This window comes from Pristiophorus japonicus, chromosome 16 (assembly GCF_044704955.1).
Source record: "Pristiophorus japonicus isolate sPriJap1 chromosome 16, sPriJap1.hap1, whole genome shotgun sequence".
NCBI classification, from domain to species: Eukaryota; Metazoa; Chordata; class Chondrichthyes; family Pristiophoridae; genus Pristiophorus; species Pristiophorus japonicus.
This window is the reverse complement of record NC_091992.1, coordinates 20531844-20557800: the sequence shown is the minus strand read 5'-3', so window position 1 is coordinate 20557800 and position 25957 is coordinate 20531844. Positions and strand designations below refer to the sequence as shown.

Here is a 25957-nt window from a genome sequence, read left to right as displayed (position 1 = left end):
CGGTCATGGGTTAGGGACTCCCAGGTGTCAGTGGGGATGTCGCACTTTATCAGGGAGGCTTTGAGGGTGTCCTTGTAGCATTTCCGCTGCCCACCTTTGGCTCGTTTGCCGTGAAGGAGCTCAGAGTAGAGCACTTGCTTTGGGAGTCTCGTGTCTGGCACACGAACTATGTAGCCTGCCCAGCAAAGCTGATCGATGCAGTCAGTGCTTCAATGCTGGGGATGTTAGCCTGAGTGAGGACACTGATGTTGGTGCGCCTGTCCTCCCAGGTGATTTGTAGGATCTTGCGGAGACATCGTTGGTGATATTTCTCCAGCAATTTGAGGTGTCTACTATACATGGTCCATGTCTCTGAGCCATACAGGAGGGAAGGTATTACTACAGCTCTGTAGACCATGAGCTTGGTGGCAATTTTGAGGGCCTGGTCTTCAAACACTCTTTTCTTCAGGCAGCCGAAGGCTGCACTGGAGGTGGTGTTGGATCTCGTCGGCTATGCCTGCTCTTGCTGTATGACAAAGTATGTCTGTTGCAATCAATTGTACTGACCTCATGGTTTAAATCTCTGAACTGGAACAATATGTCTTTTGCCTGTAGTCCCAATAGCTAAAGCACTGGACATCAAATATGCACACTTGAGTTTTGACAGTTGAGGGGGTGATCTAATCAAAGTGTTAAAATGTTAGAGATTCAATAAGGGTTGATGCAGAGAAACTATTTCCTCTGGAGGGGAAATCAGAACAAGGGAGCATAATCTTAAAATTAGTGCTAGACCATTTAGGAGTGAAATCAGGAAGCACTTTTTCCATACAATGAGCAATGAACATCTGGATCTCTCCTCCAAAAAACTGTGGAGACTGGTCAGTTTCAAGAGTGACATTGATTGATTTTTGTTCGGTAGCTTAGCAGTCAAGGTAGATATATTGAGTTGAGATGCAGATAAGCCATGATTTAATAGAACAGTGGAACAGAATTGAAGAGTTGAATGGTCTACTCCAGTTCCTATGGTGCCGACTAAGAAAATAAAATTGACATGATTTACACAGCTCCTTCAGTGCAGCACATTATCTGATGTAATCAGGCTAAATTTTATAGCAGTCAATATATATAATTTCCAAAAACTGTAGCTACATGTGAACCACCACTTGTATTTAAAGAGTGCCTTTAAAGTAGTAAAACATCCCAAGGTGCTTCACAGGAGCATTATCAAACAAAATTTGACACTGAGCCACATAAGGAGATATTAGGGCAGATTACAGGTTTTAAGGAGCGCCTAAGGAGGAGAGAGGTAGAGAGATGGAGAGGTTTAGGGAGGGAATTCCAGAACTTAGGGCCTTAGCAGCTGAAGGCACAGCCACCAATGGTGGAATGATTAAAATCAGTGATGCACAAGCGGCCAGAATTGGAACAGTACAGATATCTGAGGGTTGTAGGGCTGGAGGAGATTACAGAGATAGGGAGGGGAGAGGCCATGGAGGAATTTGAAAACAAGGATGAGAATTTTAAAATCAAGGCACTGTTTAATCGGGAGCCAATGTTTGTCAGCGAGCGTGGGGTGATGGGTGAATGAGACTTGGTACGAGTTAGGACACGGGCACCTGAGTTTTGGATGACCTCAAGTTTATAAAGGGTGGAAGATGGGAGGCTGACCAGGAGTGCATTGGATTAGTCAAGTCTAGAGGTAACAAAGGCATGGATGAAGCATGAATGAACACACAAGTTATTCAGAATATTGATAATTCTTTAATGATCATGGGCAATGGTATATAGATCTGTAGTTACGCTTTCTTTTTCTTGTAATTTAATACAAAAAGTATTTATTTTCCAAATACGAGAACTGCCTGGGCTTTGATTCCACCTGCATTCACTAATTTGTCAGTTCCTGGAAAGAAATGTAATTTCAGCAATAGTATATCACACATCTTCATACTTTGTTGAAACAATTGTTAAACATTTCCTTTCAACATAACTGATTTTGAGCTAGCTGTATATACCAAGGAGTAAATCCACGTATTACGAACCATTAATATTCATTATTCAATTGGAGCCATTTAATTCAATTAGGTTACTTTACAGAAAGAAAATTTTTCTCTTCTATTTCCTGGTAGAAAAAAGTGTGCTAAGGACCTGGAAACTGACCCTGCTCATCTACCAATGCCACTTAGCAACCAATGGCCACAATTTCAACACCCATTGTGGCTGGCCTCGGTGGCGTGTGAGGAAACCCGCTCCCGGCTCCATCTCGTACTCTTGAAGCAATGTTCCCTGGATGGGGCTCATTAAGCCCGTCCTGTGACATTCCCAGCTAATTAACAAGAGGAGAGTTTGATGACATAATTTGATGATGTGTCATCAGCTGATTTCCTTAAAGGGACCATGACCACATTGATTTTGACAGGTTTTCTGTCAGTGTTCCGCAGCATTGAGCTGCTGCAAACACTGATGAGCACTGCAGTGGTGCACGGCTGCACCCAGGCTCTCCCATCACTCCCTCCAGATGCTTATAGAGTAACAGCACAGAGGGAGGTCCTCTTCCCTTCCAATAGGTGAAAGAAACCTCCCCAGGACACCAATGCAGCCTGGTTGCACATTGCACAGGAGGGCATAGGCAGGGATGTCATCAGGAGTACCTGGCTGCAGTGGTGCAAACCTTTCAATGATCTCAGTAGATCACAAAATGTTATTGCAAAGCTACACTCAACCTCATCCTGCTGTGCCATTCATCACATCCCCATCACTCTGCATTCCCTACTCTACCCCTTCACATCTTTACCCACACCAACTTACCTTGCACCTCCACCCATCTCTCTCTATCTACATCATCAGTTCCCCATCTCAGTAGCCACCGTTCACATGCACCCTCATCCAATCATACCAACTAACACACAAGTGCATGCACTTGGGTCCTTTAGCCAATGTTCATATAAATTTATGTTGATGTGTTGTCAAACATTGAAATCTTTATTTTCAACGCTACGTTCTTGACAGATTTGTGGGCACCTTTGGAAGTGGCTTAGTGAGTTGTAGTGAATGGTGAGACACAAGGGTACCCCACAATGGTGATAAGTGTGAAAGGAATATCTTGGGCATTGCAGGGATGCTTTATGGCACTAGTGTGGGGTGGTGCCAACCTGGCACATCATATGGCAGCCAGGGTGTATAGCGTCAAGCCTCTCATGCAGCAATGTGGTTGGGTGCTGATGCCCTGTGCAACATCAGTTAATTGCAGAGAAGGATGCAATTGTTTTTGGTAAGGCTGGTGTGTTTAGTGATATTGGGGTTGACAGTGGTGGGATTCTGAGGACCAAGGTGAGATTTTTTTCAAGGGCACCAATGGTGCTGGAATAGATGGCAGGTGAGGTTGAGATGGCAGAAATGATGTGTCAATGGTGAGAGGTTGCTCCAAGAAGGTGACAGTGAATAGAGAGGCCACTGCAAACACTTCCAAACTGCATACAGCTCAAAAGTTTCTTCCAAATCCAGAAGGCTTCAACTTGACATTGGAAAGTGAACAGCTTTTATACCTCTTGTGCAGCTGTCAACTAGCTAAAGTAATGGAGAGTCATGCAGAACCCGACTCCACTTACCTGGCTTGTTCCTTGAAGGATAGTAAGCTTGTTGGTTCATAAAATTGTAAGTGCCTGCTTTTAATCCTCTTAAGTAGCATTCAACTACCTGCTAACTGACCCGCTGCTTGGTGTTGGGTCTATGATACACAGGCAGACCCGACAGTTGAGAAACTTACATGGAGGTGAATTCAGAATTTCGCCTCGCTATCAAGCAGGGCCATGTTGACAGCGAGCCCACCTCCAAAGCCGCACTGTGTCATTCACCTTCAGATGTTCAATGCCAGAAAATGACTAACTTATTACAAAGGGAGACAGAGGGAAGTAGAATGGGGGCAGAAGCAAAAGATAGAAAGAAGAAAAGTAAAAGTGGAGGGCAGAGAAACCCAAGGCAAAAAGCAAAAAGGGCCACATTACAGCAAAATCCTAAAAGGGCAAAGTGTGTTAAAAAGACAAGCCTGAAGGCTCTGTGCCTCAATGCGAGGAGTATTCGGAATAAGGTGGACGAATTAACTGCGCAGATAGCAGTTAACGGATATGATGTAATTAGCATCACGGAGACATGGCTCCAGGGTGACCAAGGCTGGGAACTCAACATCCAGGGGTATTCAACATTTAGGAAGGATAGACAGAGAGGAAAAGGAGGTGGGGTGGCATTGCTGGTTAAAGAGGAAATTAATACAATAGTAAGGAAGGACATTAGCTTGGATGATGTGGAATCGGTATGGGTGGAGCTACGGAATACCAAAGGGCAGAAAATCCTAGTGGAAGTTGTGTACAGACCACCAAACAGTAGGAGTGAGGTTGGGGACAGCATCAAAGAAAAAATTAGGGATGCGTGCAATAAAGGTACAGCAGTTATCATGGGCGACTTTAATCTACATATTGATTGGGCTAACCAAACTGGTAGCAATGCAGTGGAGTAGGATTTCCTGGAGTGTATTAGGGATGGTTTTCTAGACCAATATGTCAAGGAACCAACTAGAGGGCTGGCCATCCAAGATAGGGTGATGTGTAATGAGAAAAGACTAATTAGCGAGGCCCCTTGGGGAAGAGTGACCACAATATGGTAGAATTCTTTATTAAGATGGAGAGTGATAGTTAATTCAGAGACTAGGGTCCTGAACTTAAGAAAAGGTAACTTCGATGGTATGAGACGTGAAATGGCTAGAATAGACTGGTGAATGATACTTAAAGGGTTGATGGTGGATAGGCAATGGCAAACTTTTAAAGATCACATGGATGAACTTCAACAATTGTGCATCCCTGTCTGGAGTAAAAATAAAACGGGGAAGGTGGCTCACAAGGGAAATTAAGGATAGTGTTAAATCCAAGGAAGAGGCATATAAATTGGCCAGAAAAAGCAGCAAACCTGAGGACTGGGAGAATTTTGTAATACAGCAGAGGAGGACAAAGGGTTTAATTAGGAGGGGGGAAATAGAGTATGAGAGGAAGCTTGCTGGGAACATAAAAACTGACTGCAAAAGCTTCTATAGATATGTGAAGAGAAAAAGATTAATGAAAACAACTGTAGGTCCCTTGCAGTCAGATTCAGGTGAATTTATAATGGGGAACAAAAAAATGGCAGACCAGTTAAACAAATACTTTGTGGTTCTGTCTTCACGAAGGAAGACACAAATAATCTTCTGGAAATAATAGAGGAGCGAGGGTCTAGTGAGGAGGAGGAACTGAAGGAAATCCTTATTAGGCAGGAAATTGTGTTAGGGAAATTGATGGGATTGAAGGCCAATAAATCCCCGGGGCCTGATAGTCTGCATCCCAGAGTACTTAAGGAAGTAGCCCTCGAAATAGTGGATGCATTGGTGATCATTTTCCAACAGTCTATCGACTCTGGATCAGTTCCTATGGACTGGAGGGTAGCTAATGTAACACCACTTTTTAAGAAAGGAGGGAGCGAAAAAACGGGTAATTATAAACCAGTTAGCCTGACATCAGTAGTGGGGAAAATGTTGGAATCAATTATTAAAGATGAAATAGCAGTACATTTGGAAAGCAGTGATGGGATCACTCAAAGTCAGCATGGATTTATTAAAGGGAAATCCTCCTTGACCAATCTTCTAGAATTTTTTGAGGATGTAACTGGTAGAGTGGACAAGGGAGAACCAGTGGATGTGGCGTTTTTGGACATTCAAAAGGCTTTTGATAAAGTCCCACACAAGAGATTGGTGTGCAAAATTAAAGCACATGATATTGGGGGTAATGTACTGACGTGGATAGAGAACTGGTTGGCAGACAGGAAGCAGAGTCGGGATAAATGGGTCCTTTTCAGAATGGCAGGCAGTGACTAGTGGGGTGCCACAGGGCTCAGTGCTGGGACCCCAGCTATTTACAATATACATTAATGATTTAGATGAGGGAATTGAGTGTAATATCTCCAAGTTTGCAGATGACACTAAGCTGGGTGGCGGTGTGAGCTGTGAGGAGGACGCTAAGAGGCTGCAGGTTGACTTGGACAGGTTAGGTGAGTGGGCAAATGCATGGCAGATGCAGTATAATGTGGATAAATGAGAGGTTATCCACTTTGGTGGCAAAAACACGAAGGCAGATTATCTGAATGGCAGATTAGGAAAAGGGGAGGTGCAATGAGACCTGGTACATCAGTCATTGAAAGTTGGCATGCAGGTACAGCAGGCGGTGAAGAAGGCAAATGATATGTTGGCCTTCATAGCTAAGGGATTTGAGTATAGGAGCAAGGAGGCCTTACTGCAGTTGTGCAGGGCCTTAGTGAGACCTCACCTGGAATATTGTGTTCAATTTTGGTCTCCTAATCTGAGGAAGGACGTTCTTGCTATTGAGGGAGTGCAGCGAAGGTTCACCAGACTGATTCCCGGGATGGCAGGACTGACATATGAGGAGAGACTGGATCGACTGGGCCTGTATTCACTGGAGTTTAAAAAGATGAGGGGATCTCATAGAAACACATAACATTCTGACGGGACTGGACAGGTTAGATGCAGGAAAAATGTTCCCGATGTTGGGGAACTCCAGAACCAGGGGACATAGTCTAAGGATAAGGGGTAAGCCATTTAGGACTGAGATGAGGAGAAACTTCACTCAAGAGAGTTGTTAATCTGTGGAATTCCCTACCGTAGAGAGTTGTTGATGCCAATTCATTGGATATATTCAAGAGGGAGTTAGATATGGCCCTTACGGCTAAAGGGATCAAGGTATGGAGAGAAAGCAGGAAAGGGGTACTGAGGTGAATGATCAACCATGATCTTAGTGAATGGTGGTGCAGGCTCGAAGGGCCGAATGGCCTACTCCTGCACCTATTTTCTATGTTTCTAAAGTATCTGTGTCATTCACTCCTACATGAAGCATGAATCCCAAACCAATCCTACCATCCCAGGTTATAAAGAGAAAAAATAATTAAATTCAGCATCTTCTATTTCTTTGAATTGTCACAAGCCTGTACTCATACCTGAAGAAAAGGAGAATACCTAATTGGAAAGATTTCTGTAATTGGCTTTGCCAGATGAAGCACATGCCAGAGAGCTTTAAAAATACTATTCACTTCTGTAATGGTCCTAACTGAAATGAGTTCAGATAATGTCAATCCAGTTTCTAGTTCGCATGGACATAGCATAAAATTGCCTCGATTGGATTTCTGGCATGGGAAATAGAAAACATGTCAAATTGGTGCAGGAGGCGTTAATCTTCTGAGATGAGGGCTGAGTAGCATGCCTGCAACAATGTAGAAGTAGCTTTACTGTGCATCTAGCCATGGTAGTATACCCAACTTGGGACTGTTGAATGCTGGAATGTCTAAAATGGAGTTAGGATACAGATCAACTGTGATCTCATTGACTCATTGAATGGCGGAACGAGCTCAAGGGGCTGAATGGCCTACTCCTGTTCCGATGAAAGTGTTCCATTCTCTGGCAGTAACATCCTTCATCCTGCTGAGCACAAAATTCACATACATATACACAAAGTTTTGAAAAAGTTATCCAATGTTGGCTATTTTCAGGAAGTCATGGGTCTACCTAGCAATTTTAGTTTGTTTTCCTATACCTGCAATGATGCATATCTACCACTACTCTATGTAGAACAGTTACCATCGTTTGGATTTTATTGTAATCACAAACACTGAGACAAGGCCTCAAGCCCTATATTTTACAATAGATGGCCTCCAAACACTATAAATCACCTCCTATAAAATGTAATGTGAAAATCCAGCATCTAAGGAAAGACACATCTCTCATTTCTAAATTAAAAATAAATATTTAGGGTGAACAAAAGTTTTCCAAAAACAGTGTAAATATTTAAAAAAACAAAGTCAAATATACAAATTATTTTATGTACCTTCTGGTTTGATTTTTATTAAATTTATCTAATCTCCAAAGATGACTGTTGCAATTAATACCAAGTTGCTTTCTTCATTAATTGGGATGACTAAAGATTGGTTAAGAACATTTTTTTTTAAAGTTCAGAATTGTACTCAATGGATTCAACCTCAATTAGTGTTTTAAGGGTGGCTACATTTATATCAAACCATATACTGTATCACACGGTGTGTAGATTCCTACATTGTAAAATAGTATTCAAGCAATTTAATAACATGGCAGCCATCTGAAATAACAATTAAAGAAGAAAAAATACACAAGTTGTACTAAAATTACTTTATTACAGCTGATTTTAACATCTCCTTTGTAACGATACAAAGGATAATTACAAACAAAATATTACATATGACCCTATTCTCTTTCTCTGACACTTGGTAACAGCTTAACTTCACAATCTATACAATTAATACAGGTTATATGAGCTAATGTATGTTGAACCAGAAGTTACCAGAATACTGACATTTTTACTGTACAATTTTTAAAAGAAATACCAGTAAGTGAAGGAACTTATTGGTAACCGGCTATGAACGACTGGAATAACATATTGCTAAAAAAAAAATGATTAAAGCAGATTTGGTTGTTAAAATTTAAAATTCAGATTTTTTTCTACCATATATGTGCAAATAAAATTCAGAATTATGCAGAGAACAAAAAAAAACAAAATAGAATAGAAATGTAAAGATAAAAGTTGAAGAAGCTCAAACACGCTGTCTGATTTGTTAAAACCAGCCAGTTGCTCTAGGTTAGATTAGGTTATACATTCATGATGTGTTGTCTGCACCCCATGGGACTAGTGTTAAAACATTTTTAATGTTTATGTTAGAAATCTCAAGTTTTTTTGTCACAATTCCTGCAAGCTATTTAAAATGTACAATATTAACATTTCTCACAGTCCCTCATCCATTACTAATGCACATTAAACTATTTTTTGTTGCATACTAAAACAAAAGGGATTCTGATAGTAGCATCGTTAGTAATGAACATCTGTATTTTAGTACAAATACCCTTTTCAAGTACTGTGTGGGTTTAGTGGTTTTCTTTAACCCTTTACACCATATAAATATCTTACTGCAAAGAAATTGTTAATAAAATTATGCATTTACAAGATGTCAAGTCATTCGGCCATCTTTCATTATATGCACTCTATATTATATTTTTAAAAACTGGAACTGCGTTAATTTATTCAGAACCCCCAGTAAGAGCTGTGATTTTTCTTTTTTGTTCAGAGCCAACGACAACTATAGCAAGAGAAAAAGGAATTTTGTATAACTAAGGACATTAGATTAGCTTACCAAACAGCATGTAGTCATTCCCTATCTCAACGGTGGGTAAAGCTCAGTACTACACGTTAACAGATTACTACTATACCATAATAACCTACTGTTGAATATTCCACAGATCTTAGCACTAGGTTGATCTTGGTGAGCTCCCTTTCCTCCTGTCCTGACTGCTGGGCAGCAGCATTGGCCAATCATTGTTCTTCCTCTAACAGTGAATACACGTAAGGGGCGTTCTGAAGCTTAAGCAAAAGCTTATTGGGAGCAGTTTGAAAACTACAATGGCCCTGGATGGGCAGAGTCTGAAATAACAAATCTTAGGTTTGTGACTTTTGCTGTTGGGCAATGATTACAGTTAGATGCTTATTTTTGTTTTTTCACCTCCCGAAAACTACTTCATTTCTTAATTCATGACTGTTCATCTTCACATTGCCCTCAGCTTGGAGTGCAGCTAAATGATCTATAGCCATGTTGTCAAATACATTAGTCACATATGGCTATTGGGAATCCATATCTGGCTAAATGCATTTCTGATGAGTAAATAAAAAAACGAGTAATAGACAGCCATTAAGCATGTGATCTCAACATTCATTTGCACGGTGTATGCATGTGTACTTTAACCTTGTTATGAATTTGTTGCTAAAATGGTAAGACAAAGTAGATTGAGTATCTTTGATAATTGTTTCACTTGCTTGGTTACTGAATGGATGTAGATATTTCCTAAGTGAATATATACATGTGAAGTACATTTATTTGCCTTGTGTGTGTGTATGCAAGACATTTAAAAAAAAATTAGAGCATGTGGCAAAAATGGTTTCAGAGTAGCCATGTCTAATCAGCAATTTCTATTGGGCAACACTGATCTATCGAATCATTCACAACCTTCCTGCAATATTTTTATGATGTTCAAGAGCCATATCAGGGCGGCCTAATGTTCCCACCCAACGGCTTGTGTGAAAACTAACAAAGCTAATCACAAGCAGTGCAGTAAAAAGAAACTGCAAATAATCAAGATTGTTGAGTCGCCATGTAAACTGCAATGCCATCCCTTACACTGCAGCATTCTTCACTGGCAAGTATATTGTCCCTTCAAAAAAAATCAAAGTCAATTATAAAAAGCAATGCTGTTGAGACATATTTTTATACTTGCTTCTCAAAATATTGTTAAGCTGCTTTCTTTCCACTCAGTGTCTTCACAGGATTCTGCACTAGCTGACATCCTGTCTTCTACCCAAGATGTGCATAGTTGGTGTTATTTTGAAGATAGTTATTTGGGGGGGGGGGGGGCGGAGATTTCTGCTTTGGGGTGGAGTATTCTAGTTCTGTGCAGCTTTTTTTACTACATGCATCCACATAAATTAATGGAAGAAAGTTAACCAAAAAGAGTTCAATCTTTCTACCTGTCCCCATTGTAGAAGCTACCTGAACAACAGGTTTGGATTGAAGAATAGGAGAATTTTAATTTTAACTTAAAGCTGGACTTGAGCAGTCAAACTGCCATTTTTGAACTAATTACAAAATGGAGAACAATGCTAGTTAATTAATAAATCATCTGTGATAGCAACTAAAAGATAGGAAATCCAACTGGATTATGGCATATTCAGACTAACTTCCATGTGGCACAGGAAAACACTTTCTTTGCAAATATACATAATTCAGCATCATACATTGATACTCAAATAATGAACCATTATCGTGCATTGTTCTACAAGTTTAGGTTCCAAAGCAAAGTTAGGGAGTATCTTGGCATTGCTACCCATCTCATGTCACCACACACTATGATTGACAGTACATTTCATTCACTCAAACATATAATTATGTTTTTTTTATAAAGACATAAAATTAATTCTTGGGACCCTTCTCCACTTTCAACTCCTTAAACTGTCACCTTAATTGCAATGTGGAAAGAAAGCTTTCACAGCCGTTGTCTCAAATATGGCAATTTCCATAGCTATAAAATACACTTTAAACGAATATTCTGCGACAGAGTTGTGGATTTAGGCCATTGGCACAAGTGTCGAGTTGCCTACCTCAGAATTGAGTGGTCAGGAAGAGATGCTGAATGGAGACAAAATTAGAATGTATGGGAGAGGGGGAAGGGGTGGCAGGGATTGGAGAGGGTGTTTTTCTTTTGTAATTTATACTAAATGGTACGTAGAACTATTTTCAATATAAACATTACAGAAGATGGAGGCAAGCTAAACAGCTATAATTCCCCGATAAACATTGCAAATTCAGTGGCGCTAACTTAAACAGCAATTAGACCATAAAAAGTACATTGCTAGTAATAGGGATATAAAAGTAGAGCACACAGATTGCTGTGACCACTTTTACACAATGAGTGGGTCTGACTGCATAATAGAAAGTTGGCATTTAATGTCTAGTCAGGTTCAGAGTTGTACAAATATGGTCCACCTCACCAAGGCCCAATGAAAATGTTGATAAATGTCAGCAATTTGGTTGCATAAATTGTTCAGTAATTAGTGTGGGTATTCAACTACACAGACCCAGAGGAGCAAACAGAATCCAGTGAAAGAACATGATGTGCATCATTGCTGATATTCATCATTGTTCCAGATGAAGTATCACACTTGGGCCACTGTTATAAATGAATGAGCACAGAGCACTCATGAGATCTGAAACATTTTTAGCCATTGTGCATAAAGAATTTCATCAATGCCCTTGTAATTAATTTCTATTGCATTCTTGCTCGCTATTTAAGTTTCTAACTTTCATCCAATATCTTCTGCAGAGGTAGCGTCACAGTGAGTAAAATGGAAGAACAAATGGTTATATGACTCTTCATTCTGGTTGCTCTCAGTCTGCTAAAAAAAAATCACAGCCATTGATAACACGATGGCACAATGTGTTGAATTTCAATATGCTATACAATGGAATGGCAGGTTGCCAGTTAATCTCTCTATGGTGAATTCCTGATCCCCACTGTGTAATCAGGGAGTCTTAAGTGGGAGCTAGTTATTTCTTGCTTGGGGAGGGAAAAAAACAACTAAATAGGAAGTGAGTCACTGCCACACTCTCATGAGCCTCCAAGAAGCTGGTCAGAGCAGCATTGGTAGAGGCATTAAGCAGATCACATACCCAACTTTGCACAAGTCAAGATTCTCAAAAGAATTTGTGTCAAGATCAGAAATTAACATTTACAGATATATAAATAAAAGCAGCCATAAGTAGATCAATTTAAACACAATTGGGACATGAAGTTTGCTAAAAATAATGGAAGCAACTGATAAATTAAGAAAATACTTTTGTAACAATTATTTAAAATGTAATTTACTGTGGTAGAAGTTTTAAATTGTGGCTAAACTTTCATCTTAAATTCAATTTACAAAATAAACATTTCTCAGCTTTAAGGAATATCAATATTTCCATGGCTATAAAAGAAGTTGAAAGCCAATAGCCTGTAACAGAGCAGTAAGTTCTGATTTTGGGCCACTGATGTCGAAATGGTTTTTGCAAGTCTTCTTTCACAATATAGCTCATCACAGAACAGAGGAAACTCTTCAAAATCTTAACTCACTACTGTACTCCAATGGAGTATGGAGTACGTAAGTATAAGAGTCAGTTAATCACTTCATCTCAAAGTCATGAACCAATGTAATAAAGATACTTGAACCAGCGAGGTTATCACACCTGACTGTTTGCTCTCAAATATCAAAGTAGACAAAACTGGGTGGGGTGTTATGAAATGCTGTTATCCAAGTAGTGTTGACAAATCTCTAATTTAGAAATCAGTTTCCACCAGCAAAAATCATTCAAGCACCCTCCATAAACGATCTTAAGTGTGCACACACTACCATCACTCAAATGCAAAGTTGAAAAATGTTCTGTTCTCAGCACATAGTTTTCCCCTTCATTCTTTTAATAAAATAATTGGAATTTGCAATTATTTAGAAAAAAGGTGCAGACTCCAATTTACGGGACATGAATCTAGCATTAAAATGGCAATCTACAACCCACAGCAGAAACAAACCAATCACCTGAGGCAGGGAGGGGAATAATTCAAACCTTGCCAAAGTAACAATGAAGTTAAACATGTGAAAATACTTCACCAACCTGCCTTCCTACCTACCCATATCAATGATTTTGGCAAAGTAATGGCAACTAAAATTATGTGACAAGTTACACAATGCAGCAGGAAGTAACAAGTTAGGTTATTGGCAAGATTTAATGTCATCTCAGCACAAGTTTATACCAAAAGTAGTTTTTATATGGAATGCAGTATATACATGGAATTTTCTACTGCCCAGTCAGTCAGCACTGGAAGGACACGAAGCAAGCATAGCTTTCAAATGTATTTTCTTGTCTGTTTAACACATTTAAGACTTGTTACATTATACTACAGCGTAGTAATAGTGATACATAGAATGCTAAAAAGTCATAGGCATGCTCACTGGTGCTAATAATGGCACTAAGTTCTTTTTTTAGTTGACAGAACCTAAATAGAGTATAAAAAAAAAAGTCAGGAACTAGGCCAGCAGCTCAGCAATTCCAATTTACTACATATTTACAGATACATACAATCTTCAATTAAAAAAAAACTTTTCTGATGTAACCTGAATTTTAGGGAAGCGTTTTACTTACTGCAGTGTTCTTTCTGAAGGGACAATAATGTTCACAGCATAGTGGCAATAGATTATTGTACAACTCTCAGACCATGCACAATGTAAAGTCCTTTTGAGATGTGCCAAAGGTCAGAACATATTGTACAACAGCCTATTACAAAAATACTCTAATTTTTACTTATTAAAAAATAAAATTATACTATCTGTATAATTTAAAAATAGTGTTCTGTATCGAAACTGTTTTAAGAACAATATATGTGGTTTTCAGTAATGGTAATGTGTTGTTAATTCTCATATGTAGAGTTTAAAACTGCTTTCTATGGTCGTTTGTAAACACCTTAAATTTGGAGCATGTTCTCTATGGTGCAGGATCACCATTTTTGAGCCACATAACATGCTCAGCGGGTGGTGGGAAGGTTTGCAAAAAGGAGTATGCTGCACGTAATGAATAAATCTCAAAATTATGGAGTGGGGAAAATCAATATGGTTAGCAGAAGACAGTTTTTCCTTTAATCTATTATTTGGCGATTTAATTATGGCATCATTGTTATGCATTAGTTAAAATTAATATTCCTCCTATTAACTAGTGTCCATACTTTAGACATGTTAGTGGCTAAATAATTCACAGATAATGTAGCGAAGGGTTAATGCCAGATGAGTAACTGACCACTAAACAAATGCAGGTTTGCGGCTGTACATAAACACCAAATGCTTGTACCAGACTTTAATTCGGTCCCACTTTCAAATACAGCCCAACTTCCAGTCGATTCACTATATTCTTTCTGCTCAAGGAATAGAATCTAAACTCTTGTTTTTTCATATATATCTATTTCAGCAGATAAATGCCTCAGGCAAACAAATATAACGTTGGTTAGCAGCTGGTGAGATTACTGGTTCAGCCCTTGAAAAAGTACAATGGTGTGACGGCCAGCAGAAACTATTGGCAACCAAAAGTAATTTTTAAAAAGGAAAATTTCAAATGCAGCAAATAAAGCCACAAGTTAGAAAGAACGCTACTAAATAAGTTCAAGAAAAGGGATGTCACTGTGTCGCACTGCCACCAGCTGGAGAGAACCAGGCTCAGCAAGAGTTTTCTTTTGGCCTTCCTTCACATTTTTCCCAAGGACTGATCAAACAGATAATGTATGAAGTGATGACAAATGAAAAAATTCTGTATTAACATAAAAGACCTGTTTTTCCTGAAAGGCTAGACAAACATGCCTGCACTCTGCATCCCAACCGCAGTACCAATAGAAGGCTTTCAAAATGATGCATAATGGGCGGTTTCGGCAGAGCATGGAGGCAAGACAGCAGTAACACAACTGTTCCCCCAACCTATTAAAATTATGTGTAAGACATGTGTGAACCATTTGAAATTTGCGATGTGACACTTGTGCTCCTGCTCATGCCTTGCTCAGATCTGCCTCCGGAAGCTGTCCGCCTGAGAGCTTGGGGACTGTTGCGGACCCCCATACCACCTCCTCTGGGTACAGCAACAACTGGGCCAGCAGGATGTCCCCATGGTTGGGACCCACCTGACATAGGGTGACCCCAGGCTGGAGGGTGGCCACCCATGGGGTGACCCCAGTGATGTCCAGCTCCTCCAGAAGGGTGATGAGACCAACTGGTAGCTCCAGGATAACTATGACTGAAAGCCTCTGGAGACAGATTAGAAAGGACCATGTTGCTGAAGCCAAGTCTCATGCTCTCAGAGTCAAAAGCCTCTATTTCTCGGGCTTGACGTTCCAGTAAGCTTCGTATTCTCTCAGTGCGTTCATTCTGTAGTGCCAACATCTCCTCTTCAATCTGGAAAAGGACAATACAAATTATGGTACATTTGAAACTATAATCTGTTTAGCATGATATTTAATGCATCCCACAACTTTATCACTATAGACCAGCTAGCCTAACGTCTGTCGTTGTGAAAATGCTGGAGTCCATTCTTAAGGAAGCAGTAGCAGGACATTTGGAAAAGCATAATTCAATCAAGCAGAGTCAGCATGGTTTTATAAAAGGGAAATCGTGATTGACAAATTTGCTGGAGTTCTTTGAGGATGTAACGAGCAGGGTGGATAAGGGGGAACCAGTGGATGTGATATATTTGGATTTCCAGAAGGCATTCGATAAGGTGCCACATAAAAGGTTATTGCTCAAGATAGAAGTTCACAGGGTTGGGGGTAATATATTAGCATGGATAGAGGATTGGCTAACTAACAGAAAACAGTCGGGATAAATGGGTCATTTTCCAGTCGGCAAACAGTAACTAGTGGGGTGCTATAGGTGTCGGTGCTGGGGCCTCAACTATTTATAATCTATATTAATGACTTGGATGAAGGGACTGAGTGCACTGTAGCCAAGTTTGCTGTTGATACAAAGATGGATGGGAAAGCAAATTGTGAGGAGGACACAAAAAATCTGCAAAGGGATATAGACAGGCTAAGTGAGTGGGCAAAAGTTTGGCACAATGTGGGAAAATGTGAGGTTATCCACTTTGGCAGAAAAAATAGAAAAGCAAATTACAATTTAAATGGAGAAAAATTGCAAAGTTTTGTAGTACAGAGGGACCTGGGGGTCTTTGTGCATGAAACACAAAACGTTAGTATGCAGGTACTTAAGTAATCAGGAAGGCAAATGGAAGGTTGGCCTTTATTGCAAGGGGGATGAAGTATAAAAGCAGAGAAGTCCTGCTACAACTGTACAGGGTATTGGTGAGGCCACACCTAGAGTACTGCGTGCAGTTTTGGTTTCTGTATTTAAGGAAGGATATATTTGCATTGGAGGCTGTTCAAAGAAGGTTCGCTGGGTTGATTCCGGAGATGAGAGGGTTGACTTATGAAGATAGGTTGATTAGGTTGGACCTATACACATTGGAGTTCAGAAGAATGAGAGGTGACCTTATCGAAACATATGATGAGTGGGCTCGACAAGGTAGATGCAGAGAGGATATTACCACTCATAGGGGAAACTAAAACTAGCGAACATAGTCTCAGAATAAGGGGCTGCCCATTTAAAACTGAGATGAGGAGGAATTTCTTCTCTGAAGGTTGTAAATCTATGGAATTCTCTGCCCCAGAGAGCTGTGGAGGTTGGGTCATTGAATATATTTAAGGCAGAGATAGACAGATTTTTGAGAGATAAGGGAGTAAAGGGTTATGGGGAGCGGGCAGGGAAGTGGAGCTGAGTCCATGATCTGTTTGAATGGCGGAGGTGGCTCAATGGGCCAAATGGCCTACTCCTGCTCCTATTTCTTATGTTATGACATGAGATTGACAGGAAATCCTCTGCTCATACTAAATGATATAATAATATTGTAGATCTATTTTATAAATATTGATTGCAATAGTTGTTTCAAAATGAAATGTTATATTTTACTAATATGCAGCATAGGAAAATAATACTGCAACACTGGTGTATCCATCTGCTTATGTGACTGATATAATTTATAGCCTCCAGATTGTCATGAACTGCTCAGCAGATTCCAAATATTCATTGTGCCTGGCCTTAAACAGGAAGCAGTGCTGTAACAAGTGCCATTATAATGTAGTTGCTAGCACAGTACCAATACCATCTGTTCAATGAAAGAAGCAATTACACTGCCACCAACAAATATTTAGAGGAACAGTATTACAGGGCTTCTCACATTTATGCTCAAACACCTGCTCTATTGCCAGTAAATGTTCTACTGACAAAAAGAGTGACTGGGCCATGCTCTTTTGAATCAGAAAATTGAACAGAGCTAAGAGCATACAGTCTTAACGAGTTGATCATTTGTGACAATACCTTTATTGACACAACTATTCGATTAGGAATCTCTAATTCAATCATCTATTCAGAGCACTGAAATACCCATGTTCACATCCTCTCAAATTCAGCGCCTGCAATGGAAACTCCACAGCCCACTGTTTATGGACCTGTAGTGACTTGGAAATGGTTTTCAGTATGCCCATTTCCAAAATGAAACGGAGTGAAAGTGGTAAAACGAAAGTGTTTAGGAATCCTCAAGGCTGTTTTTGAAATAAATCCAAGAGAATAGAAGAAAACCTGTCTCGAGTCTAATTTATTGTAACCAAGTTTCAGTTATTTTTTTATACAAGCATTGTGTAGTACCCTTCTTTTAGTAATTGAGAGAGTTTACTCAATGCTTACATTTTCAAATGCTCTTTCTCTTAAATAAGCTTTAAAAGGCAATACAGAAGAGTTACTGATCGACATTATGGTGTTCAGGGGCAGTGTGTTTGTAGATACACAACTGGAAGTAGTAATTCACCCAACAATCCTTTTACAAGTTAATGAGGAGAAACTGCTCAAGTTTCGTGAAATGTTATAAGCTTTTAAAGCTACGAATATGACAACAGTATTTATAGCTGAATCAAAAAGATACAGAGTTTGCAACAAGGCCATTTTAACAGTAGTTAACTGGATGAGTTTCACTTCCGAAGCTTATTTAAAATCTTAAACCATTTTTGAAGCTCTGGAGGTGACAAGTCAGCATTCAGACACACGGTGTTATGTTGTACCTTTTGCTCTAGTAGGGCTCTGCGTAGTGAGACTCTCTGCTCCAATTCCCTGCGTTCACGCTCATGCTGCGCTTCAGTCTGCATTTTTATTTTGCTCTGGTACGCGTTAAGCAGCTCAAGCTCCTGCTGCAACTGCATTTTCAGCACCTGACATTCGGCCTCCTGAGCTTCATCTAGACGCAACTGTGAAATGTTTTTTTTAAAAAGGGAAAAAAAAAATGAAGAATTAATATTTGGAATCAAGACAGAATGACTGCTCAGATCTGATTACTTCATAATGTACAAATATAAGCGATCAACCTCAATAGAACATTACACTGTTCAGTTTTCATTTAAACAAATTATAAGCTAATGCTTCTTATTGATACTTATGAAAAATTAAATCAAAGCCAGATAACACCACTGATGTTGCATTATCTTGTAGGCTCGAGAGCTTTCTGTGCAATTTCAAAATAATGGCCCAGATTTTGCTGTAATAATAACAGTAACCTCTGGCTTATGCACATGCAGAGTTAAATGCGGAAATCCAGAAGTTGTTGTCAGATACTCTGCTCCTCCACAAGGGGCGCTGCTGCAGTACTGGCCAATAGACTCGACATTGAAGTCACTAAAGGTGTGAACTTGGGTACTTAGCCATTCACGCTACACTAAAAATGGCTGAAAAAGGAGAGTTTTTAAGTGGTGTAAAAAGTGATAATTACTGCAGAATAACTTCTCTGGTCCTGAAAAATTAATTTTATAAGTGTGTAGTCTCATTAGGAAAATTAATGTAGGAGATTTAAAAAAAAATAATTTTAACTCTCTCCCTTAATCTCATCTGTATTTCCCAATTTTTATTTCACTTCTTGTAGATAATTTAAATGCAATTTATATTTCCTGTTTTTTTACTTTGTGGTTTAGATGCTGCATGGTTCAGTGACGATTCTTCAATCTGATGGGTTGAAGAGCCTCGCTGCTGCTTTCCCTGTTCACAGACGCCACAGATCCCATGGAGGACGGCATGACTGAAAGTCTCCACTGACAAGCCTGCGAAAAATCTGTGGGCATCTGTGCGAGGTGAACAGCGAAAGCTGTTCCTTCGCCGCTGAGAGGAAAATCCGGGCCATAGTGTCTGCAGTACCTGCCTATGTGACTTAGAGATGTGCTGTGTAATTGATCCAATGAATTGATCTTCATCCTCAATTTCATTTACATTAGAAGCTATTTTTATAAATTTAAACTGATACAAACTTCACAAATTGGAAAAGACAGCCTGTGAATAGAATACTCATTAGTACCAACATGATCTGTGAGAAGTGTCTGCAGTACTACTAAATTCAATTCACAAATTTAGCTTTAGACATACAGACGCCGGTAAACACAATTTACATACAATGGGCCCAAGTTTCCACACGATAAAAAACGGGCGCCCCTCCGAGCTGGGCGCCCGTTTTTCGCGCCTAAAAAAAACCGCGCTATTCTCGAGCGCCTTGCAGCTCCATCTCTGCCTGGCGTGGCGTGCATGGGGCGGAGCCTACCACTCGCGCCGATTTTGTAAGTGGGAGGGGGCGGGTACCATTTAAATTAGTTTTTTTCCTGCCGGCAACCCTGCGCGCGCGCGTTGGAACGTTCGCGCAGTGTGAAGGAAACATTGGCACTCGGCCATTTTTGTAGTTCTCTGTAGCTGTTTAATTTTTGAACATTTTTTAATAAAAGCACATTGCCATCAGCACTGAGAAGGCTGCAGGAAGCCTCAGAAGTTGAGCAGCCATTCCCGACGGCCCCATGCCGTCGGGAATGGCTGCTCAACTTCTGAGGCTTCCTGCAGCCTTCGCACTATCTCCTTCCCGCCCGCCGTCTGGAACGGCTTCCTCCCCCCGCTGCGTTCGGTCAATCGGGACCGCACTCCCGCCGTCTGGAACGGCTTCCTCCCCCCCCCACTGCGGTCGGGCCCGCACTCCCTCCCTCCCGCTGTCTGGAACGGCTTCCTTCCCCCCCCCCCCCCACTGCGGTCGGTCGGTCTGTCGGGCCTGCACTCCCTCCCTCCCGCCGTCGGGAACGGCTTCCTCCTCCCCCCCAATGCGGTCGGGCCCGCACTCCCTCCCTCCCGCCGTCGGGAACGGCTTCCTCCTCCCCCCCCCCTGCCTTCGGGAACGAACGAACTTGTGAGGCTGGCTGAAGCACTTTCACACAGGTAGGAAGATAGTTTATTTAATCTTTTCTTTGCTTATAAATGTTTATTCAGGTTGGATTTATTTGTATAATATTTGTAGAAGTAGAAATAAGGATTTATTGTAGAATTTAATGACTTCCCTTCCCCCCCCTCCCCCCCACCTCGTTCTGGACGCCTAATTTGTAACCTGCGCCTGATTTTTTAATGTGAAGAACAGATTTTTTCAGTTCTACAAAAATCTTCACTTGCTCCATTTTAAGTTAGTTTGGAGTACGTTTTCACTGTGGAAACTTTGGAGAATTACTATTTCTAAGATAGTCTGTTCTCCACCAGTTGCTCCTAAAAATCAGGCGCAAATCATGTGGAAACTTGGGCCCAATGTTTCAGAGTGCTAACAACCACAAATCAGAAACAATTACAAAATTCTATCCCAAATTACATAGGTCTACAGATTGTAAGCGTAAACTCAAATACCACACAATTGGGATCAATCAGTTTGAGTACACAACTTAAACATATACCATTTACCTCCAAGATATCTATTTTCTTTTAAAAAAATGATTATGGTTGCAGACACTTTGAAATAGTACTGCCATCTGGTGGTTATGAGCAATATTGGCAAAAATACACAAATATCATTGAAAAAGTAAAATGTAAATGAAACCTACATAAACAGCATTGCCATTGGAAACTGAAAGTCTTAAAAAATAAATTGTAGCATAATTACTAAACTTGAAATGCATATTTCAGTTGTTAGATACCCCATTCCCATAAAATTAATGTTTTCAGGTGAGCTAGGTACCATCTTTATGGTTGAAGAACCCAAGTACAGCATCAAATCACAAGCAGATATTTCTAAAGCCCGTTTTTGAATGCTTCGACAAAAAAATTCTATCTAATTTTTGGAAACAAGACTGAAATTCTCAGCAGATATTTTGTTTAATGAAAACTCTAATGGGATAATGTCACTTACGGTTAAGTTAAATCTGTACTTAAGGACAGATGGATTCATGTGAATCAAAGGTTTGATAAGAATTCAAATTTGGTGAAAGCCCATAGATAGTTTATATTACTGAGCTGACAGTTACATAGATGGCTCTAGTATTTGAAAGGAATCCAGCATTGGTGAAAAGCAGCCATATAAGAAATCTGAGACAGCCCCAAAGCACTGTCACTGATCGTGTCCATGATTCCCCACAGGACGTTCCTCATCCTGACCTTTCCGAGCTCATCCTGTCCAGGAGACCCACTTCCTGCTCCCTTGACCCTATTCCCATCCAACTTCTTTTTCTGGCTCCCATGTTAGCTGATATTGTTAACAGTTCTCTCTCCTCAGGTACTGTCCCACTCTCCCTCAAATCTGCCGTCATCACCCCTCTCAAAAAAAAAACCCTCGACACTATGTCCTTGCAAACTACCGCCCCCACCGCTAACCTCCCTTTCCTCTCCAAAGTCCAAATCCGTGCCCATCTTTCCCGCAATTCCATGTTTGAATCCTCCAATCCGGTTTCCTCGCCTGCCACAGTAATGGCATCCTTTGTGATTTTGAAAAGCAGACTATCCCTCCTTGTCCTTCTTGACTTATCTGCAGCCTTTGACATGGTTGACCACTCTATCCTTCTCCAACACTTCTCCACTGTCGTCCAGCTGGGTGGGACTGCACTCGCCTGGTTCCATTCTTATCTATTTAATCGTAGCCAGAGAATCATCTGCAACGGCTTCTCTTCCCAACCCGCATCGTTACCTCTGGAGTCCCCCAAGAATCTATCCTTGGCCCCCTCCTATTTCTCATCTACATGTTGCCCCTTGACGACATCATCCGAAAACACAGCGTCAGTTTCCACATGTACGCTGATGACGCCCAGCTCTACCTCAATACCACTTCTCTCGACTGTTCCACGGTCTTTAAATCTTCGGACTGATTGTCCGACAATCAGCTCTGGATGAGCAGAAATTTTCTCCAATTGAATAATGGGAAGATGAAGCCATTGTTTTCGGTCCCCATCACAAACTCCGTTCCCTAGCCACTGATTCTATCCCTCTCCCCAACTTCTGTCTGAGGCTGAACCAGACTGTTTGCAACCTTGGTGTCATATTTTACCCTGAAATGAGCTTTCGACCACATATCCACAGCATAACTGTCTATTTCCCCTCTGCAACATCGCTTTCGGCCTTGCCTCAGCTCATCCACTGCTGAAGTCCTCATCCATGCCTTTGTTACCTCTAGACTTGACTATTCCAATGCACCCCTACGTAAACTAGAGGTTTTCCAAAACTCAGCTGCCCGTGTCCTAACTCGCACCAAGGCCCACTCACCCATCACCCCTCTGCTCAGTGACCTGCATTGGGGAATACTTAAGCAGTGCCTCAATTTCAAAATTCTCAACCTTGTTTTCAAATCCCTCCCATGGCCTCGCTCCTCCCTATCTCTGGAACCTGCTTCAGCCCTACAACCCCCTGAGATGTCTGCGCTCTTCTAATTCTGCCCTCTTGAGCATCGTTGATTATAATCGCTCAACCATTGGTGGCTGTACCTTCTGTTGTCTTAGCCCCAAGCTCTGGAATTCCCTGCCTAAAACTCTACGCCTCTCTACCTCACTTTCCTCCTTTAAGAACTCCTTAAAACCTACCTCTTTGACAGAGCTTTTGTTCACCTGCCCTAATTTCTCCTTATGCGGCTCGGTATCAAAAATTTAATCTCATAATACTCCTGTGAAGTGGCAGGATCAGTTCTGATAACTTGCAACATATATTTGCACTATTACTGCATTATATATTACAAGCACGTGCACATGGTTATTGTTGCTGTCAAGGTTACTTCAAACACTTTTCAAAAGTTTCCAATTTCCTCCCAATTTGTATAATTTTCAAAGTATTCAGTATTCACCCATCCTAATATTGGTTTTCTTGGGTTTCTGTTTTGATAGTCCTCAACCATCTTTGGCCAGGGAATTAAGTATAACATTTTGTTTCACTCCTTCCCCCACTGCAACATATGCTGTGTACATTAAAAAATAATTGGAGAAGGAACTTAAATACTTAGATTTAAAAAGCACATTTCACGTCTTCAGGAAAACCTATAGCACTTCACAGCAAATAAATTACTTCTGAATTGTAATTACTGTAGTTTCATAGATGAACCTGGCAGCCAATTGTGTACAGCAAGGTCGCACAAACAGCAAGGAGACAAGTGACTATTTAATTTTATTGTGGTGGTGTTGGTTAGGGATGGATATTGCCCAGGGCACTGGGAGAACGCCCTGTTCTTTGACAAGGTGCCATGGGATCTCTGCATCCACCTGACCACATAGGCAGGGCCTTGGTTAAACATCTCATTCAAAAGGTAGATGAGTTATTAAATTGACATGAAAAATAATCAGTGTTTTTGTGTTATTTAAAGACCATGCCACGGTTGCAAGTGCTGTCCCTTTGGCCATTAGACTGAGAAAGTGGAAGCTTTGAGCTCGACTCTAGGAGTCATAATCTACAGAATGTTTGCACAGATTAGCTTGCGTGTTCATGGAGTTGTAGTCCACTATCTGGTTGAGGGCAAGCTGCAAATATGCAATTAATGGAGCAGAGCTCAAGCGATATGCTTTGTTATGATCATTTGTCTGTCCATCATCATTGGATTTCCTCAACAAAATGCAACTGAATGATCATCCCTTAATTGTTTAAATATCAGAAGTTAATTCATAATTTTCCACAATGGCAAATATTAACTTTAAACTCCAAGTTATTCCATTTTATTTATTAGTTACTAGAAATAGGATGTAGTGGCCCACTATTAAATACAAATCAGAAGGATCACTAGGTTCTGAAATTAACAAAAACAATTCTAAAAGCTAGCAATTTAAAATAGAAAATAAAGAATTAGTATAAAAATGGGCGTTGCTGCACATCCAGATATAATGCGCTCCCATATTCTACTTGCAGCCAAACTCTGTTATGGTAAAGTTACATGACCAATTTTTCAAATAACTGGCTAATCTCATGTGTTCACAAAATGTAGGGCCCAAGTTTCCACAAGAAAAAAAACGGGCGCCCCTCCGAGCTGGGCGCCCGTTTTTCGCGCCTAAAACGGCCCCTAAAAAAATCCTCGGTATTCTCCACCTACTTACAGGTCCTCTGGCCCTCGGCGCAGCCAGCACGAGCTGTGGGGGGGGGCGGAGCCAGGTCCCGGCGCTGAAAACAGTGCCGGGACCTCTGCACATGCGCGCTACAGTGGGCACGCAAGTGCAGTAGCTCCAGGCGCCGAACTGTGTGGGAGGGGCCCGAAGCACGCAGCCCCTAGACCTGGCTGAATGGCCTCACTGGGGCTGCGTGAATAAGGCTCCTCCCACGGCCAACTCCTGCTCCTCCCCCCCGACAAGACACGACACCCGCTCCCCCCCCCGCCGACCAGACCCGACACCCGCTCCCCGCTCCCCCCCCCCCCCCCCCCCGCCCCGACTCGCGCTCTTGTTCCCCGACCCGACCCACCCCCGGACCTGACTCCCGGACTGGATCCGATCTGACCTCTCCCTTTCCCCCCCACTCTCCTCCCTCTCCCTCCCTCCCCTCCCCTCCTCCTCTCCCTCTCTCCCCCCCCTCCTCTCTCTCTCTCTCCCTCCCCCCCTCTCTCTCTCCTCTCCCTCTCCCTCCCCCCCTCTCTCTCTCCCTCCCCCTCTCTCTCCCCTCTCCCCCCACCCTCTCTCCCCCCCCCACCTCTCTCCCCCTCCCCCCCTCTCTCTCCTCCCCCCCCCCCCACCTCTCTCCCCCCCCTCCCCCCCCACCTCTCTCCCTCCCTCCCCCCCACCTCTCTCCCTCCCCCCCACCTCTCTCCCTCCCCTCCCCCACCTCTCTCCCTCCCCCCCCACCTCTCTCCCTCCCCCCCCACCTCTCTCCCTCCCCCCCCACCTCTCTCCCTCCCCCCCCACCTCTCTCCCTCCCCCCCCCACCTCTCCTCCCCTCCCCCCCCCACCTCTCTCCCTCCCCCCCCTCCCTCCCCCCCCACCTCTCTCCCTCCCCCCCCACCTCTCTCCCTCCCTCCCTCCCCCCCCCACCTCTCCCTCCCCCCCACCTCTCTCCCTCCCTCCCTCCCCCCCCACCTCTCTCCCTCCCTCCCTCCCCCCCCCACCTCTCTCCCTCTCCCTCCCTCCCTCCCTCCCCCTCCCCTCCCTCCCCCCCCACCTCTCTCCCTCCCTCCCTCCCCCCCCACCTCTCTCCCTCCCTCCCTCCCTCCCCCCCCCACCTCTCTCCCCTCCCCCCCCCCACCTCTCTCCCTCCCTCCCTCCCCCCCCCACCTCTCTCCCTCCCTCCCCCCCCACCTCTCTCCCTCCCTCCCTCCCCCCCCACCTCTCTCCCTCCCTCCCTCCCCCCCCCACCTCTCTCCCTCCCTCCCTCCCCCCACCCACCTCTCTCCCTCCCTCCCTCCCCCCACCCACCTCTCTCCCTCCCTCCCTCCCCCCACCCACCTCTCTCCCTCCCTCCCCCACCTCTCTCCCTCCCTCCCTCCC

General features: G+C 42.2%; 1 protein-coding gene across 7 annotated transcripts in view; it reads right to left on the bottom strand.

Annotated features, from left to right (window-relative positions):
• Positions 1 to 8191: 8191 nt before the first annotated feature.
• Positions 8192 to 25957, bottom strand: part of taok1a (TAO kinase 1a) — a 179049-nt gene continuing 161283 nt past the window's right edge. For all 7 annotated transcript variants that reach the window (XM_070857084.1, XM_070857086.1, XM_070857085.1 and 4 more), the window contains 2 exons: positions 18308 to 18490; positions 8192 to 15596 (listed from right to left, as the gene is read on the bottom strand). In XM_070857084.1, coding sequence (XP_070713185.1) covers positions 15135 to 15596; positions 18308 to 18490 — 645 coding nt within the window. In that variant the 3' untranslated portion in view covers positions 8192 to 15134. The remainder of the gene's footprint in view (positions 15597 to 18307; positions 18491 to 25957) is intronic.